The sequence below is a fragment of the Muntiacus reevesi genome, chromosome 1 (assembly GCF_963930625.1).
Source record: "Muntiacus reevesi chromosome 1, mMunRee1.1, whole genome shotgun sequence".
Lineage (NCBI taxonomy): Eukaryota > Metazoa > Chordata > Mammalia > Artiodactyla > Cervidae > Muntiacus > Muntiacus reevesi.
The window spans coordinates 197,453,672-197,471,475 of NC_089249.1; the positions used below are offsets into that span (position 1 = coordinate 197,453,672).

General features: G+C 54.3%; 4 protein-coding genes across 15 annotated transcripts in view; 1 reads left to right on the forward strand and 3 right to left on the reverse strand.

Annotated features, from left to right (window-relative positions):
- Positions 1 to 22: 22 nt before the first annotated feature.
- On the reverse strand, positions 23 to 1,298 carry RPL36 (ribosomal protein L36). The gene is made up of 4 exons (XM_065917976.1): positions 1,234 to 1,298; positions 962 to 1,056; positions 228 to 362; positions 23 to 154 (listed from the first exon to the last, which is right to left on the reverse strand). The coding sequence occupies exons 2-4, from the start codon at positions 1,052 to 1,054 to the stop codon at positions 65 to 67; spliced, it is 318 nt and encodes a 105-aa protein (XP_065774048.1). The 5' UTR covers positions 1,055 to 1,056; positions 1,234 to 1,298; the 3' UTR covers positions 23 to 64.
- Positions 1,299 to 3,197: 1,899 nt separating this feature from the next.
- On the reverse strand, positions 3,198 to 8,643 carry HSD11B1L (hydroxysteroid 11-beta dehydrogenase 1 like). Of its 5 annotated transcripts, none has more exons than XM_065917971.1 (9): positions 8,384 to 8,643; positions 7,209 to 7,305; positions 6,611 to 6,697; positions 6,396 to 6,526; positions 5,676 to 5,787; positions 5,176 to 5,267; positions 4,801 to 4,894; positions 4,525 to 4,690; positions 3,198 to 4,422 (listed from the first exon to the last, which is right to left on the reverse strand). In XM_065917971.1, exons 3-9 carry the CDS (start codon positions 6,681 to 6,683, stop codon positions 4,227 to 4,229), a joined length of 864 nt encoding a protein of 287 aa, XP_065774043.1. In that variant the 5' UTR covers positions 6,684 to 6,697; positions 7,209 to 7,305; positions 8,384 to 8,643; the 3' UTR covers positions 3,198 to 4,226. The 5 variants fall into 5 exon arrangements, with proteins under 5 accessions (XP_065774043.1, XP_065774044.1, XP_065774041.1 ...); XM_065917972.1 differs by lacking the exon at positions 7,209 to 7,305 and adding an exon at positions 7,628 to 7,770 and having other exon boundaries at positions 6,611 to 6,696; XM_065917969.1 differs by lacking the exon at positions 7,209 to 7,305.
- Positions 8,644 to 8,868: 225 nt separating this feature from the next.
- MICOS13 (mitochondrial contact site and cristae organizing system subunit 13) lies at positions 8,869 to 10,726 on the forward strand. Of its 2 annotated transcripts, none has more exons than XM_065917974.1 (4): positions 8,869 to 9,172; positions 9,822 to 10,003; positions 10,193 to 10,244; positions 10,503 to 10,726. In XM_065917974.1, the coding sequence occupies exons 1-4, from the start codon at positions 9,145 to 9,147 to the stop codon at positions 10,598 to 10,600; spliced, it is 360 nt and encodes a 119-aa protein (XP_065774046.1). In that variant the 5' UTR covers positions 8,869 to 9,144; the 3' UTR covers positions 10,601 to 10,726. The 2 variants fall into 2 exon arrangements, with proteins under 2 accessions (XP_065774046.1, XP_065774047.1); XM_065917975.1 differs by having other exon boundaries at positions 8,917 to 9,173; positions 9,826 to 10,003.
- A 3,037-nt stretch (positions 10,727 to 13,763) lies between these two features.
- SAFB (scaffold attachment factor B) overlaps positions 13,764 to 17,804 on the reverse strand; it is a 63,381-nt gene continuing 59,340 nt past the window's right edge. For 5 of the 7 annotated variants that reach the window (XM_065917959.1, XM_065917961.1, XM_065917963.1 and 2 more), the window contains 6 exons: positions 17,097 to 17,234; positions 16,553 to 16,595; positions 15,035 to 15,153; positions 14,631 to 14,737; positions 14,233 to 14,284; positions 13,764 to 14,050 (listed from right to left, as the gene is read on the reverse strand). In XM_065917959.1, coding sequence (XP_065774031.1) covers positions 13,948 to 14,050; positions 14,233 to 14,284; positions 14,631 to 14,737; positions 15,035 to 15,153; positions 16,553 to 16,595; positions 17,097 to 17,234 — 562 coding nt within the window. In that variant the 3' untranslated portion in view covers positions 13,764 to 13,947. The remainder of the gene's footprint in view (positions 14,051 to 14,232; positions 14,285 to 14,630; positions 14,738 to 15,034; positions 15,154 to 16,552; positions 16,596 to 17,096; positions 17,235 to 17,804) is intronic. The other 2 variants (XM_065917960.1, XM_065917966.1) reach the window with 1 other exon arrangement.

The following is a 17,804-nucleotide window of genomic DNA, read 5'->3' on the forward strand; positions in this document are numbered from 1 at the left end:
TTCCAATGGCAGCACAGAAACGCCGAGTTTTTGGCAAGATTTATTGTGAACAGAAGGGAAGGGCTCAGTCCTTCTTGGCTGCCGCTTTCCTCATGGCGGCCAGGACGTTGCTCAGCTCCTCTCTCTTCCTCTTCGCGCGGATGTGTGTTCCCACCTGCCGGGCAAGGAGGGCCGTGAGCCTGAGCCCCGAGTGCCACACCGGGACCCCACACGGGAACCCCACCTACCCTTTTCTTGATGAACTTGAGGGCCCGCTTGTCCTTGGAGACCTTGAGCAGTTCCATGGCGCGTCGCTCGTAAGGGGCGAAGCCACACACCTCCCGGATCATGTCCCGCACGAACTTGGTGTGTTTGGTGAGACGCTGCGCGAAGCCGGGGCGTCAGCAGTCTGCCGCCGACGGAAGCCCAAACCCCCCCAACCCCCAATCTCATCAGCACCAAAGCGGCGCGTCACGCCCGGCCCTTTGCACGGCCTGTCCCGGGACCCCGAACACTGTCGTCCTGCACACAAACTGGGCACCGTGGAGTTGGCGCCGCTTAACCAAGAAACACACACACACGCCCTCCCCTCGAGGCCACGATTTCTCAACACGAAAATCAAGGAATCCATTTTCCCTCCACGTTTCAACCCGGATCCATGCACCGTCCTACTCGGCAAACTCTTGCTCATGCGTCAAAACCGGCTCCTAAGTCGCTCCCGCCCCAGCTTCCGAATCCACGGCGCGGGGGAGGGTCCTGGTACGTGGCCCCGGTGGGCGTCCGCAGAAAAGGGGAACACACAGGAGGGTAACCAGCCTTTCCGCTCTCTCCTCTGGCCAGCCTCACATTTCTTTTTCCCCCTGCTTAAAACACCAGTTCCCCCGGCCCTCGATGCCCCGACGGCGCTCCGGGAGCCTCTGCCCAGGCCCTGCCCTCCGACTGGAAGGCTTCCTACCCACTAACCACGCGCCCTGGTACTCACCCCGCGGCGGCGGCTGTGCCTCGGCTTGCCCACGTTCTTGGTCACCTTGTGACCCTTGTTGAGGCCCACGGCCATGGGGTAGCGCAGAGCCATGGCTGCGGACAGAAAAGGGGAGAAGGGATGTGGGTGAGCTCCGGCTGGGTGCCAACTGCCTGGAACCCCGCGCTTCGGCTCCCACGGGTTTGCTCGCTGCACTCAGCCATCCCTCGAGTTGCCTGGGATACCCAGGCTTCGGATGGCAACGGATGCTGCTCGCGAGAGAGTTCACAAACCTGTTGTTATACAATGGCTGCCGCGGCGGAAGGACCTCCGACGAGCGGAACTCTGGGATATCTACCAGCTCGCGGGCGGTGCGGGCCAGAGGGGCAAGAATGGCTCGGGCTCCCCCTCGCGGCGTGGAGGAGTCCCTGGGGGCTCTCTGAGCATGCGCGAACAGACACCCAAAGCGAGCTAATTTATTCCAGCGAGCCTTCATCTTTAGTCGGACCGGGTGGGCGTGACTATGGCGGCGGTGCTTCCCTCCTCTGGTGGGTTGAGAACTGGAGTCCTACATCTGCCGCCACCTGGTTGGCCCAGGGCCAGGGACTCCACCTCCCACTACCAAAATTTCTCCATTTATAGAAGGATGACAAAAATAGTACCAATTCCGAACTGCGCAAGATATAATGACACCTGGCACAAAATAAAACTTTCACTAACGGAGGAATTGGTTTTACGATAAATGAAGCCAAGTTCTGGACTAGCGCTAAGGAAAGTGTTGTGATATAGTGCCCCAGATGGCACTTGATATGTGCGTGTGTGCTAGGTCTCTTCAGTCGTGTTCGATTCTGTGGGACCCTAAGGACTGTAGCCCGCCAGGCTCCTCTGTCCATGGAATTCTCCAGGCAAGAATACTGGAATGCCATACAGGAGAGAAAGCACATAAATGTTATTTATGTGGCAAACCCTTCAATCACAAGGAATGACGTTGCAGATCATCTGAGAATCCATACTGCAGTGAAAACTTACCAATGTAGAGAGTGCAATAAAATATATCAACTTTTTGACCCTCAGAAAATTCAAACTTAGGAAAACTACACAGATGTGCTAGGTTTGGGAAAACTGTGATTGTGTGTTCAGGCCTAACTCACCAGCAGTTAATTTTTTTTTTTTTATTTTTACAATATTGTGGTGGTTTTTGCTGTACATCAACATGAATAAGCATACATATGTCCCTTCCCTCCTGAACCCACCTCTCTCGACACCGTATCCCTCCAGATTGTCCCAGAGCACTTGCTCATATATCAAACTCACACTGGCTCTTTTACATATGATAATATATATGTTTCAGTGCTAATCTCTTAAATCTTGCCTTCCTATTTCTTTTGTGTTTTTTTCAATAGTTTTTCCTTAGCGTTACTTTTTCTATCCACATGTTATGACCCATATCTAAGGTTTAATTTACATTTCTTTCCTGCCTTACACTAATACATAAGTCTGTGGGTTATTTTGAGACTTGTATCATTAAAATGCATGTAGACAATGACAGGGAACATAGTAGGTGCCCTGTAAGTGTAAAGAAAGACATTTTCTTTAGGACTTGAATTCAGTCAGATAATAAACATAGAAATATTTATAAATAGTGCCGTTGATAATTTTGATGAAAATAAATTCTAGTGTCTTCTTAAGACTTTATATTTTACAATGTGCTTTGTTGTCAACAACTGACAGTTCTTTCAGAAACAGACAACAAAGACATGAGAGAAAATATGTTACAAGCAATTTGACATTCCATTACATTGAAGTATTGGCTTCAGTATTATATAAAGAAGAATGCATTTCTTATTAAAATTTAATCTTTAAAATTTAAAAAAAAAAAAAAATACTGGAATGGGTTGCCATTTCCTCCTCCGGGGGATCTTCCCAGGGATTGAGTCCTCGGCTCATGTCCGCCTGCACTGGCCGGTGGTTCTTTACCACTAGCGCCACCTGATGTAATTTTAGGGGCAGAGATAGGAGGCATAGGGGGAACAAACCCTTCCCCCCCACCCCCTTGTTTTTATCTTTCAATCCTGTTTACCTCCAAGAGTCAGTATCAGTTTGGGGCTGATCTGTTTGGGGGTTACCCCTTCAAACATCCGCTGATCTTGGTACCTTGAAGAACCAACAGTAGTTTGCATTTTATAACATTGTTTTCATGCTACAGTTTTAATCTTTATAGTTACTTTTCCTTTATGCAAGCAGTGCTGGTTTACCATTCTAAGGAAACTCTCCATTTTAAATTTATTAATGTAAATATCAGTGGTGTGCAGATGCACACATTGCCTTAAAGAGGGATAGTCTGTTGTAGGAATCTCAGCTTCTGCCACCAACTTCCCCGCTGTTTCCTCATCCATAAAATGATAATAATGATAGCACTGACTTCTGGTTGCAAAAATGCCATGAGGTCACGAATGTCAAGTGCATAGTGCTTGATACAGGTGATCATTATTGGGGCATAAATCACGTGCTTCATGCTGCAAATAACGCCTTTGGCCCACAAGCGGTTCCCTTCCCTTCCATCCCTGATTTCCTGGATGAGGTCCACCTGTCTCAAAACCTCCGTTTCTCCATCTGTGAAATGAAGTTGAGCATTCTGACATAAATGTATCAGACATCCCTCTTCACCTCCTGCCACAAGCAAACTGGAAGGAACCTGAACAGCGGGTGTGCAAGGGGAGATGAGTTTTTATTATCAAATGGGAGGTTGGACCTAGCCTAGAACATGTTCTTTTCCTCCTCCCTCTCCTCAGACCCCAAGAGCAACTTGAGAGCTTTGAGGGCTCCCTTGCTTGGGGAAAGGGTTGGAGGATGCTCCGAGGCTGACTGAGTGGAAGGAACAAAGCGGGAGGCAGTGGGTTCAGGTCACAGATAGAGAGCGCTCCAAGGGTGGCTCAGCGGCGGTGTGACCTGTTGGATGTGGCCGGGGCTCTGGGGCAAGTCACATCGCCCCTCTGAGCCTCAGTTTGTTCATCTGCAAAATGGAAGCAGCTCTCATATCATCAGCAACAGCTAAGATGACTGAGGTAATTTACTTCCGACTTCCTGACAAGATGCCTGGTACACTCCGAGTTCTGCTTGTTTTCAAGTGCTGGTAGTTTTTCTCGGGTTTACTTTTGTGTCTTGATGACTTTCTCTTGGTCCTTGACCACCTGCTCAGAAGTGTCTTCAGTGTGTGTCCCGGCTCCAGGACGGTTGGCTGGAGGGTCATCTTCTGGGAAGATGAAGGGGCCTCAAGCCCAGCGGCTCAGGCAGCAGGGGGAGTCGTTATGTTGAGCTCCTGGCGGACGAACCAGGCCCTCGAGTGTGGCATCCAGCTGCGGAGCAGGCAGAGCAGGTGGAAGCGCCATGGGTAGAAGACGCCGGAGGCACGCGTGGCGCCTCCGCGGATTACGGCCAGGGCTGCCTTGGGCCCTTGAGCCGCCTTGACCCTCGTGATGCCCCTGGGGACGGGAGGGTATGCTGGGGACTGCAGCTGGTGCTGAGCAGCCCAGCCACAGCCCTTCCCAGGCCAGCCTGGCCCTGCCTCGCGTCCTGGGCCTCACCTGACTCCCTCGGCGGCGGAGGAACGGTCTTGGAGACCCAGAATGCACATGGTAATGGCAACGTTCACTTCCTGCACGTCCAGCTCCCGCCGAAGAGAACTGAAGAAGCTGTCCAGTGCGAACTTGGCTGCCGAGTAGGGGCTGGAGAAGGAAGTGGGCACCTGGCCTGGGGGCGCAGGAGGGCAGTGGCTTAGCGGCTGAAGCCTTCGGGTCCCCTTCGGGTTCGCCTGCATCAGCCCTTGTGGCTTCCCCACGCCCTGCCCCACGGACACGCACCGAGCAATGAGGACACCACCACCAGGGAGCCCTTGCTGTCAGTCAGGCTTGGCAGCGCCGAAGACGTCAACTGCACGTAACTTAGGAAGTTCACCTGGAGGCGGCGACTGTGAGTCACCGGGCGGAGGAGGAATCCAAGCCCAGATGGGGAGGGGCGAAGGCCTTGGTAGGCAGGGGCGGGGCTTGAGGACTGGGACGGCGTTCCGAATGAGTGGGAGAGTGGGAGCATTGGCCGGGGGACTGAGCGCCAAGGGGGCGGAGCCTAGAACCAGGAAAGGCGGGGTCCGGAGCCCCGAGGGGCAGGGCCTGATGGGAACGGGGAGATGGCGGAGTCCGGTGGGAGGGCGGGGCCAGGGCCACGAGGGGGCGGAGTACCTGCATGAGCCAGCGTGTCGACTGGGAGCTGCGGACCCGGGTGCCTGCTGGGGCGGCGCCGAGGTGGTTCAGCACCAGGTAGTCCAGCCCTCCTGGCCCGGAGAGGCCCGTCAGCCTGGAGCTAGTCCTTGAGACTCCGTATCCCCCGGCCCTATGAGACACCGCCCCGAGCCCTGACCCCTGACCCCTGACCTAGCGAAGCTCCGGTCAGAGCACGGACTCAGTGAGTTCTGACCCAGGCACTGCCACAACTAAGATCAAAGAGAACCCGTTCTACTCCCTAACCAGGCTTCAACCTCATCCAATGGGCCGGGTCCAGAGTTCCACCCACTGGATGGGTTCCACCCACTGGATGCCATGAGGCTCCACCCCCCCTAGCCACGCCCCCGGAGCCATAAATCTCCGCCCTCAGACGGCTGTTACTAACACACCCCCGCCCCAATTTGGGTCTTGCCCCTAAGCCTCGACCAAGGTCCCAGACTCCAGGCCCCGCCCCTCACCCAGCTTGTCCAGCGCAAACTGCACCACGCGCTCGGGCACCTCAGGGGAGGCCATGTCCGCAGCGATGTAGAAGACCTTGGGAGCGCCCAGCTTCCGGCAGTTCCCTACCACCTGGGGGGGCCAGAGCTGCCCGTGGGCCCCTCCACCCCAACTGATCCCCCTCCACCTGTCGGCTCCATGAAGGCCCCAGCCTGAAGCCTCTCCTTCCCTTCAATGAGTCTCGGATTCCATTTAACATCATCTCCAATGCTTTACCACTGGGATGGCAATCTGGCAGCTCACGGGCGAGAATGGGGGACATTTTTGCTTGTTCAACCATCAAAATTTAAAATTCAGGAGATTTCAAATAAATCTTGAGATTGCTGGCCTCTTGAAGTTTTGGAAGGTTTGTCCCCAGGAGATGTATTTATGTGAGGAGAAATGTTTACCCACCTCACTTTTGCCCTTGAGAACCCGAGCTATCAGCACAGCCTTTGTTCACTATCATTACTCTCCTTCAGTGAGAAAAGCTCGCTTTACAACTATCTTACTGCTTCAGTTCCACACCAGAACCCAGGAGAAGGTACTTTTCTTGTCTCTGACTCACAAATAAGGAAACTACGGCTCAGAGAGACTAGGTGGCTTGCCCAACATCACATAGGAAGCCCGAATGCTTGCAGGGGTTTAAACTCAATCCCTGTTCCCCACTCTCCACCCCTACTTGAGATGGAGTGTCTCACCTGCTGCAGGAAAGCTTCGGTGTGGGCAGTGAGCACTAGGTGGGAGCCCAGGCGCGCGTAGTGATATGCCAGCTCTTCCCCTACACCGGCACTGACTCCGGTCAGTAGCACACGGGCTCCCTGGAGGCTGGCTGGCAGTGAGCAGGGGTGGGTCAGCTCGGGGGATGGACAGGATAGCCAGACCATCCCTCCCTCCTCCACACCCGGGAACTTACCTGGGTCAAAGTTGTCATCCCAGTAATAGGCAAAGAACAGGGCTCCCAGTCCCGTGAGGAGCAGCACCTTCATGGCCCTCCCTGGGTCTGCAGTGGGAGAGAGGGCAGCCCACACAGGCCTGACCCAGAGTTAAACCCCAGTCACACCCATTTTCCCAACGGTGTCTTTGTTCGAACAGCAAGTGATGATGTCCCCAGCCCTGGCCCTGGCCCCTTTTTAATGTCTCCATAGCTACCACCTGATCCAGTTAATCATCCAGCTCACCTGAGCCACTGCAGCAATCTTCTTACCTGCTGAAAACCCTGCCTGTTTCACTTAGGACAAAAGGCGGGTGACCAAGAAGACCCTGCTTCGATCAGCCCCTCTCGTTCACTCTGCTTGGCCACACTAGCCTTGTCACTGATCATAGGAACCAGCCAGTCACCATCCTGCCTCAGGGCCTCTGCACCAGCTGTTCCCTCTTCGAGGATGCTCTTCCCAAGTACAACCCAATTGCTCTCTTTCAAGTCTCGCGGCAACCACCACCTCCTCAGAGGGCACTTGCCTGGCCTCCTTCTCTACAGCACCTCTCTTCCTGATCCTCCTCCTGTTTCTTACCTGTGGAACATTCATCTCCTTCTCAGCACTTGTCATCCCCTGAAATGATCTTGATGATTTATTACCTGTCCAGGCTCCTTCTCTCCCCTTAGACTCACTTCCATGAGGGCGGAAAGGAAAAAGAAACCTGCTTCTGTTTTGCTCATTTTTTTTTTTTTTTTTTTTAAATGTTTTGGCCATGCTTCATGCAGCATGTGGGATCTTAGCTCCCCGACCAGGGATAGAATCCAAGCCCCCTGCAGTGGAAGCGCAGAGTCTTAAACCCTATACCACTAGGGAAGTCCCTGTTTTGCTCACTTTTGGATCTTCAGTGTCCCAAACCACCAGACTTGTAGCAGGTGCTCAATGGATAGACTTATCCAGAGCGATATGAGGAATGTGGGAGGTGAGAAATAGGGGAGCCCAGAAAGACAACTCTATCTGGAGACACCCAGAAGGAATTGGACACTCAGGACTAGCTTGGAGATGGAGGTGTCCATGTCATCAGGGTCAAGATGTGACTTCAGCTGTGGGAGTTGATTTACTTGTATCTCAGGGAGAAGGCATAAGAGAGAAAAGCCAGCTAATTAAAGTTCACGTGGTCATGGGTTTCCCCTGAAAAGGGCACAGGCCCATTCCATCTTGGGGTTTCTGTCCTCTGAACTGCACGGGGCAAAGATTAGAGGCCATAGGGATCTCTGTCCAAAAAATATTGGCATGTCTCCTGCTGCTCCAAACCCTTCCAGGGTTCACCACTTCCCCGAATGGAGACCCAACAGGTCTGGCCCCTGCCTCCCTGTCCATCCTTATCTCCCCCACTTCCCATCCATAAATCTACCAATTCTCAGAGAAGTGAACTCCTCGCCTTAACCCAGTTATGCCAGCATCCCCTCAGCAAAGAACGCTCTCCCACCTCTCCCCATTTCCAGAGAAAGCCTTGAAGCCCCTCAGCCCAACCTTCTCCTCAACCCGGTCCTGATCACAGCAGCCCCGCAGCGGTTACCTGGCAAGCTAGTGGGCAGGGGGGGAGGGGGGCCGAATGGATGAAATAGCTAGGTTGTGAAGGGGGCTGAAAAGGGGGAACCCAGATCCTCGCAGAACCCACTGGCCTCCTGACATCGCTGGGCCTGAGTTTCTTCTCTAGACAAAGGGGGCGTGCGACCCACTTGCACGTTTCCAACCGCGCATTCACTCACTCAGGTTTGTTTCTCCCAACGTCCAGAGGGGCCGGGGTCCGGGCTTAGGAGCCACGCGCGCGCCCCTCCACCCTCACTTCACGGCCGTGTCCCCGGGGCTCGAACCGCGCCCCCCGCTTAGGGTCTGAGTCACGTGACTCCGAACCCCCCCTCCTCGCGGGGAGGGGCTAGACTGTGGGGGACTCAGTTCCAGGCGTTGCCAGGCAACAGCCTCCTGCCTAGCTCTTCCCCTGACCTCACCCCTTAGGGAAGCCCCAACCCTGACTCGATCACGTGACCAACGCCCCGCCTATCAGACAATGCCGCCCTCGTGTTGCCGGCAGGCGGACTCTTTCTAAGCCTGGGCCCATAGTATGTCGCGCGGGAGTGGGTGGATCTCCTGGGCTCTGGTATTTTGTGGATCTCCCTCAGGCCTCACTCAAGACACCTGAGTTCTATTTCCTTCACGTCACCAGGGCCGTGCCGCGCCCGACTGCATTTCCCAGGAGGCTTGGCAGCTAGACTAACCGTCCGGCGCCTCACGGGAAGTGATGACTACTTTTCCCAGACAGCTTTGCGGTGGCCGGTCCTTGAGGACTAATCTTCGCGGAGACATCTTTTGCAGTCGGACCGCAGCCCATCTTTGGTTTCTCGGAGCCGAGACTCCGACTCCCGGAAGCCTTTGCGGCTGACAAGAGACTACGCGTCCCAGAGGCCCCTGCGGCGCCGCAACCGGAAGCGGCGGGCGAACCGAGTGTCCTTGCGCGCGGAGCCGAGCGATCATGGTACCCCGAGTTTGGTCTCTGATGAGGTTCGTGGGGTTACCGGGCGGGCCTCAAGCCCCCGATGTTCCCTTCTGCGGGCACCCCGCATCTGGTTTGCTCCCGATCGCCTCTTTGCTGCCCGTAGTGTCAGATCTCCCGTATCTGTTCAGACAGGGTGGAGCTTCTCCACTTCCCGCTTCCTAGCGAGTCCTTGCCTTCGCACTCTGTATACTAGACCCCTCCCTCCGAGTCTCAGTTGCCGGCTCTGTAATATGGGAGTGCCGCACGCATTTGTTGCGAGGTAAAGGGACACTTAGAAACCTCCCGCGGGTTCCTCTCGGAGTATTCCATGGGAACTGGAAGGTAGAAGATGGTCGGACGTCTAAAGCCTTAACTTGTCCCTGGCCTCTGGGGGATCTCGAGTGACACCGTCCCTCTGCATGCTTCAGTGTACCAGTTAAATGGCGCTGGATATTCCTGCACGCTCTAAATTAAGTGCTGTGTGTCAGGCCCGCCTCTGGGCACCCAAGATGCCCCGCGCTTCCCCCGTTAGCTGCCTGGCTTCAGGTGTGTCCCTCTTTAGACTGTGGGCACCCTTCCCCTAGGAGTCTAACCCCCACCGCCACCCCTGCAGACCTGGACCTGGGAGGTGGCCAGCAGTGTCTGTTGAGCTACTGTGGTTCCTTTCTCTGCCGGCAGGTTTCTCATCAAGGGCAGTGTGGCTGGGGGTGCTATCTACCTGGTGTACGACCAGGAGCTGCTGGGGCCCAGTGACAAGAGTCAGGCGGTCCTTCAGAAGGCCGAGAAGGTGGTCCCCACTGCCGTGTACCAGTTCAGCCAGTACGTGTGCGAGCAGACAGGCCTGAAGTTACCACAGGTACCCTGAGCTGGTATTGAGGCTGTGCCTGGGAGGGAGCAGGGGTGACAGCTCTGTGATGGCCTTTGATCCCGGGTCCTTCAGCCCTGCTTGGCATCCTTGGCCCTGGATGCTGCTCTCCTGGCCAGTGAGGGAGGTTGGGCCTGCCAGGTCTTCTTTCACCAGCCCCTTCTCCCCTTCTCTCCCCAGCTCCCAGCCCCTCCAAAGTTTAACTTTCACATCCGCGACTCTTGGAATTCAGGTAGGCCCTGGTCCATCTGCATGCAGGGGAGGAGCCCCAGATACCCCCCATATCCTTTCCTGGCCATTCCTTTCCATCACTAGCTTTCCTGTTCTTTGTACAACCCCCCTCCCCTAGAGCTAAAAGAGACAAGGGGGTGGAGATTCCAGGGAGTGGGGAGCAATGTGTGACCTCCATCTGTTTCCCTGCATGGAACTGATAGCGTAGTGATACCTCTAAAAGTCTCTGCTCAAAGTGCCTGGCCCTTCCTCCCCACAGGCATCATCACCATGATGTCAGCTCTGTCCGTGGCCCCCTCTAAGGCCTGGGAGTACTCCAAGGAGGGCTGGGACTACCTGAAGGAGCGAACCAAGTAGCCTGTCAGAGGAAGCTGTCTGCCCCAGGCGGGAACAGGGCAGGGGTGCCACGAACACCAGACTGGGACCCAACTGGGCAGCTCCTGGCCTTGCTGGCCCAATAAAGGACGTGGAAGTGTTCCTCAATCCATGTGCTGGACCCCCGGGAAATGGGCTTCTGGCTCCTGGGGGCCTGACCTTGATCGAAGGCCAAGGTCCACTCCTTTGTACCTGGACCCTGCCCACCGGTGGGCCCTCGACCTGGTAATGGGGACTGGGAACAGACCATAGCCCTTGGGCTCAGGGTTCAGAACATGCTGAGGGCCCATCTGGGTCTGGGGTCTCCTTGGTTTTTGGAAGGCTGAGCATAGGGTGGCGCAGTCTGGGGGCAAGGGCTGATCTACACGGCCTGTAGATCTCGAGCCAGCGAGGAAGCCCCCACAGCTGCTGCTTCTCCTTCCTACTCAGCGCACTAATCTTCACGCCTGGTCAAGTCCCTGCCTCACCTGGTTTCCACTCTCATTCCACCCTCTCCAACCTGAGGATTGCTGGGGAGCACAGACCTGGTGGTCATGGTCTCCCACAAGGGCCCTGACTTCCAGACATCCTGCTCCCCTGGGAAGCCTTCTCTGACACCCCATGCCTACTCTGGGTCAGCTGCCTGGTGACCCACATGTCTCTCGATCCAGCAGCAGCTCTGGGGAGGGTGGACCCTTGAGATGCTCCCTGTGAGGTAGGTCCCCAGCACCCAGCCGCAGAGGGCATCCCACCATGGTGACAGCAGAAGACCTCTGCCGCTGACAGGGTAGGAGGTGGATGTGTATGGGAGCCAGAGCCTACCCTGGGAGCAGGGAGCAGGCCCGGGTAACGACTGGTGCCCTGAGCTGGCACAAGATTGTCTGTCCCCAAGAGTTCTTGGGTTCATGTCACTCTAGGGGATGGAGCTCACTCAGGACTGTGAGCCAGGAGGGGAGAGCAATGTTACAGATGAGGGAGGCAGAGATCAGAGGCCAGGGTGTCTTCTAGACTTACCTGAGCATAGAAGACTGCACACATCTGTCCATGCATTCAGACAGGAAGGGGTGGGGAGGGCTGTGTGCTTGGGAAAGGGGATCCCTGCATGACCTGTGCCACCCTGGTCATGATCTGACAGCCTGGAGACTGGTGCTGCTCTTGACCTCTCTGTGCCCTCATCGTCAGACCCAGATTCCTCTCCTTCGACTTGTATTTGTTGCCAGTGACCAGCTCCCTGCTGGCCCCACCTCTGGGACCACCCTCCCCATCTGTTCCCCATAGACCATGTCTGATGACATCATGGACCTTGCTCGCACACCTGTGGCTCGCCCACCCCTGAAAGACTCCTCAGAGGGCCCCACCTCCCCTCTGTCCTTCTGAGACACACCGGAAGCCCTCAGTTCCCAGAACACAGCTGCCTTTCCCCTGTTGTGCGGCCCCTCACTAGGCCATCTTTCCTCCTGGCTGACTCCTGTTCATCTGCCCCTGGCTTGGACGCCTCTCCAGGAAGCCTCCCCTGCCCGCTTTCTCCAGTGTTCCTCAGTGCCCCATCGCAGCGCCCACCACCTCAGGGCACATTTCCTCAGCTCGGCATCACTGACATCCAGGAAGGATGAATTTGAGTTGGGATCACCCCAGGCACGGTGTCCAGCAGTGTCCCTGCCTCCAACCCCCAAAACACTACTGGCACCTTACCCCCCACTCATGACAACCACCAATGTCTTCTGGTGTTGCCAGCTGTCTTCAGGAGACACAACTGCCCTATGTGGGTGAAAGTCCAACGTGGGTCTTAGCAGGCTGGAATCCAGGTATATAATGCTTCCTTTGGCAGACTGTGGGGCATGGGGATCTGTTTTGTCTTTTCCAACTTCTAGAGGCCACTGCCCCTTACTCCATCCTCAGCCAGCAGGGTTGTCTTTCTCTATCATGTCTCCATCTTGCCCCTCTGCCTCCGTTTCCGTTTTAAGGACACTTCCAATAACAGGACCCTCCTGGGGGACTCCAGGTGCTCTTGTTTGTGAAGGTTCTTAACTGAGTCCTGTCTGTCAGTTCCCTCTTGCCCAGGCAGTATGGAGGAATGACGACAGGGATGTGCCTGGCCTGGTGGAGGTGTATCCAGCCAACAGGTGAAAAGGCCTGTCCTGTGTCTGTCTTCCCTTGACTGTGGGCACAGGGGAACGGGCCCAGGCAGCCTTGGTTGTTGGTAATCTCAGCCTCCAGAGAGGGCCAGGCCAGACCCTACCTGTGTGAGATGGAGCCAAGAAGCAGGCCTCTGATCACTACTCCCTTAATAGTGGAGTGGGGTGCCCCCAGGCCCATCCACACAGACACAGGGCCACTGGAGACAAGGCACATAGCTGACCTAGGGAGGTGGCACTGCCCCATTACACACTGCCTCCTGCAGTAAACCTGGCCACCCCTGGAGACCAGGCAGCACTTGATCCCTGAACACACCTGTACCTTGTGTGGAGCGAGACCCACTCCTCCATCCTGGTAACTCCCCTTTCCATTTGGGCCCTGCCCACCCTGCCCAGGCCTACTTGATTATCTGGTGTCTAAGAGCCTTTCTGCTCCTGTCACAACACACGTGGTCGTCTGCCATTCACAGTAGGACACAATCCCACTCATGAGGTCCCTAGAGGAGTCAGATTTCAGAGACAAAAAGTAGGTGGTGGGAGCAGGGTGCTGGGGGAGTCAGTGCTTGATGGGGAAGAGCTGTAGTTTGATAAGAGGACGTTCTAGAGATGGACGGTGGGAACAGATGTATCATGCAGAGAATATACACAATGCCACTGAATTACACGCTTAAATAATTAAAATAGTAAATTTCATGTTATGTGTATTTTTACCACACAAAACCCACAGAACATCCCATGCAGCAAGCATCCCATATATGGAGGCAGAATGTGGGCGATGGGAACAAATACTAGGCCCCCAAGGCGAGACGGGTGGCTGAGATGCACAACGCAGACAGTCCTCTCCTCTGAACTCCGGGCCTAGGCTCATGTTGGGGCGTGTTGCTGGCAAAGTGCTTCGGGAAAAACCAACAGTCCCTGAAAGCTGCCCCCCATTCCATCCTCCTTCCTTGAAGGAAGAGCTGTGGCTTAACATCGATGAGTGTAATTTCATTTTACTTGAGGTAAAAAGACACAACACTTTAAATAAAGGGTACTGGAACAGAAACACATTTATTACAAAAAACCAAAAAAAAACCAAACCAAAAACAATTTCACATTGTATTGAGCTACAATATGGCAGCAGATAAAAAAAAAATTATTGTACACAGTTTAAGGGAACTCTTAACAGAACATATTCTTGTTGCCACGTGACGTGTAACACAGGAGCCCAAGCACTTAATAGCGGCGAGTGAAGTGGGCGTCGGTGGGTCTGCTCCCAAAGCCACCTCGCGGGATCACGTGGCCCCGAGAGGCCCCCCCAGGGGCAAAGCTGCCGCGCCTGGAACAAAGGCAGATTGTGTTTGTTTTTCCCTTAGTGGGCTCTGCCCTGTGCCCAGTCTCTCTGGGGCTTTCTTCCCTCCCGGGGTGGCACCACCAAGGGTCAGAGGTGTACCCTGTGAGCAGCACTGACACCCGCCAGAGCCTACAGGCAAAAACAAGACCAATGATGACAGTCCTTACCCGGACATGCCTCCCCGGTTCATCATGTGACCAGACATACTCCTCTCACCGCCTGCAAAACAAGAAACACTCTTCACACAGCGCCCTGGGGCACAGGACAAGTAGTTCAGAGGACACAGGGCTCAGACTCAGGGCTCCAGTCCCTGTTTTAAGACTCAGGTCCCTGGTGGATATGTGAGCACATAGGTTACACACACCCACAGTCCTCGCCAAGTCAAGGCAGAGAGAGAGGAGCTATGGCACCCACAGCACCCCTCCCACCCACCCAGTGCACAAAGAGCAAGGCCGAGTGGTGGGCAAAGCAGAGTGCCTCTCCCACCCTCAGGAGCAGGGGCACCTCTAGCTGCCCGGTGCTTCTCCACAAAGACACTGCAGGTCTGCTGAGGACCAGTCCTCACCTTGCCACCTCCTGTGGTCCCTGTCCATCATGCCTCCGTCAGCAGCGCCCTGCCAGGCACGGTCCTCCTCTATTCTGCGGCCGTGGTCCCCCCACTCTCGTCTGCCCCTTGGAGAAAGACATCTCTGATTTGGATTGCCCCCATCTTGGCCTTCCAGGACAGCAATGACACTGGGTTTGGGAAGGTGGGTTGGCATTTTGTGATCCCAGCCCTCTGAGCAATGGAGGGCTGCGGGGAATGGAACTGGCACTCGGTCCAAGGCTATTCAGAAAGACTGGAAACAGCCTGGGCTGCAGAGCCCGCACTCAGCTTATTCCCAAGACCAGGAGTCCTCAGCTGGATACACCAATTAGGCCAGCTGAATGTGAGGCCCTGGTGGGCTCCATGGGACGTGGGTCACAAACCTGGGTGGAGGAGGGAGCCCCCGGCCCTCGCTCATCCTCTTGTCGGAGCCGTAGCCGCCCCAGCCATCACGGGAGTCGCGGCCATGGCGCTCTGGTCCTCCGTGGCGTTCAGGGTAATGCTGGATGTGAAAGGGCCAAGATAAAAGATCTTAGTATAACCCTGAATCAGACAGCCTCTGAGCAACAAGTTAATAATGACAAGGATGACAACTCAGACAGAAGCCCCTGTAGGTCTGAGACAGTGCCAACAGGCACTCACACACAGTCTGGAGTCTGGAGGCCTTCAGCTGGCACAACACACCTGCACCTGGAAATCTGCTCGCAGCCTGGGCAGCAGAAGTGCTCGTGGAGCCCAAGACTGAACTAGGTGCTCCCTAACCAGAAGACAGAGGTTCGGGCACCCACGGACCAAAGGGTGGCGGGGTCAAGTGGTTGACCCACAGCAGGAAAAGATCACGATGTGCCAGGTGCCTGCATGCAGAATATAATCACAGAGTCACCAGGGATAAACAGCCTTTTGATTTCAGGAGGGCACTGTGTAATCAGATGACAGAAGCCATCCATGTTCAAGAGCAGCATGGCAGGACTGGATAGACACACTCAAGTCATATTATTTAACACCTCCTGCTCCCTTACAGAGCTGGAGAAACAGGCTCAGGAGGAGTGGGAGCACCAGGATGTGACCCTGCTCTGAATCCCAGAGTGGGACATGTAACCACCATGTTGCTGCTCAACGTCTCCACCACAGGAAACCCAGGACACCAGGGGCACATTCAGCTGACTGTGAGACGTACCTCAGGGATGAGAGAAACAGGAATCGCATGAGGATCATGAACTGCTCCTGAGGCAGCAGGAAAGGCCTCAGGAGCTTGGTCACTCCCAGCCATGTTCTCAAGCTTGGAGGGAGGTGGACAGTATATCAAGGTGCTGTGGTCAGGGAGAACACTAACACCCAGGGTGGCGACTCTGTCTGCCGAGTAACGCCTTGACCGCAACCTTCCCTCATCTTTTCCATTCTCCAAGGAACCCACTAAAAAGTCAAGGCTCTTTGGAGAAAGTTTCTCAAGCTAAATATGAGAGGAAAAAAAAAAAGGATAAAACTGAACTTGTTTTCTAATGTGTTAATGCTGCTCAAGAAAAAATGCTTGGGGAACCACTGACACTCCAGGTGCAGCTGAAGCCCATGACATGAGGCATTGCATCTGGCCAGCACCGTGGGTCACACGGAACGTTCCAACAGACCCTACCAGGCTCACGCAAAGCTCTCCAGCAATTTAGTACCCAAGTAGTCACAAAGATGTGTACAACATCAGGGTCAAGGCTATATGAGGCTTCAGAATACCTGCTTCAATTCTGGGCCAGCACAAAGTACAAGCTATTCATTCACGCTGTTGTTCCACAAAGGTTGCATGTGCCACACTCCCTTACTCCTTATTACTCTAACTTGGGTGGAGGAGGAAGCAGGCATGCAAAAGAAAGTACAAGGAAAACTGGCTAAAATCACAGCTTCTGACTTACCTGTCCTTCTCTTTCTCCCATGATTGACCTTGAACCTTCTCTCCTGAAAAAGGCAATTCAAATGAAATCATGAGGAGAAACATAGGTTGGACAGATCCCCAAATGGAAAAAATTTCCCAAGTTGAACTTAGGTAATTCACACACACACTGCTGGTTCAACTGGGCTTGAGACCTAAAACTGCCGCTTGAAATCTTCATTATGAATGAACAGTGACCAAAAAACAAACAAACAAAAAACACCAAACCAAAAACAGGACAGGGAAATGTCCCTGTGGCCCGGTAGTTAAGACTTAGCCTTTCAATGAAGAGGATGGGGGTTCCATCCTTGGTTGAGGAGCTAAGATCCCACATGCCATGGAGCAATAAAACCAAAACATTAAAAAACAAACAAACAAAAACCCCAAAAACATAAAACAGATACATTATAACAAATTCAATAGACTTTAAAAATGGTGTACACACACACACACACAGAGAACACAATGAACCAGGGCAAAAAAACCAAAAAACCACATGAATTAAGTGGTCAGGGTGAGTAGCTGACCTGTCAACGGAGTGGTCAGGGTAGCGGCCCCGGTCCCTGTGGTCAAAGTCGTGGAAGCGGTCCTGACGGTTGAAGTCAGAATGGTAGCGCTCATCCAGGGCTGCCCGCTTAGCTTCCGGCCAGTATGCATCATCTCGCCTGGGGTGGAGGGGCGGGAAGCAAGAAAGTAGGGCATAAATTTACCCTACTTAATGGATGACCTCTGTGGAAGCTGGTAAAATAAACTCTCAATAGTCCAACTGCCCCATCACCTCACAGAACGAGAAAGAACTTTATGCAGAGTCCATTCTCTGCCACTAGAGCTAAGAGCGCCTGGAGGGGTGATATGGGATGTGACTGAACAGCTCCATTCTCTCATTCAACATACCTGAGTCCCCCGAAGAGAAAGCTCAGGTCTCCTTACCTGAGGGGTAAGGAGGGGATCCCCAAGTAGGGGGATTAGTGAAGTGGGTGTTAGATCCCTTCTGGGAACTGCTCATGGCCACAAGGGTAGGCAAGCCTATTAGGAGAGTTAGTGCACTAACTGTCCTGCCCCATGCAGACTTGACCCAGGAGACACCCAGTGCAGAGGACTATTAGTAGCACTTGCAATGTAGCTGTTCAAAACCATTTATATCACTGCAATGATTTCAAAGCCTGGGAAGTGTGTGTGTGTCTATCTGTGCTGGTACTCAAACCTAATGATCTAATAAGCACCACTTTCACCCA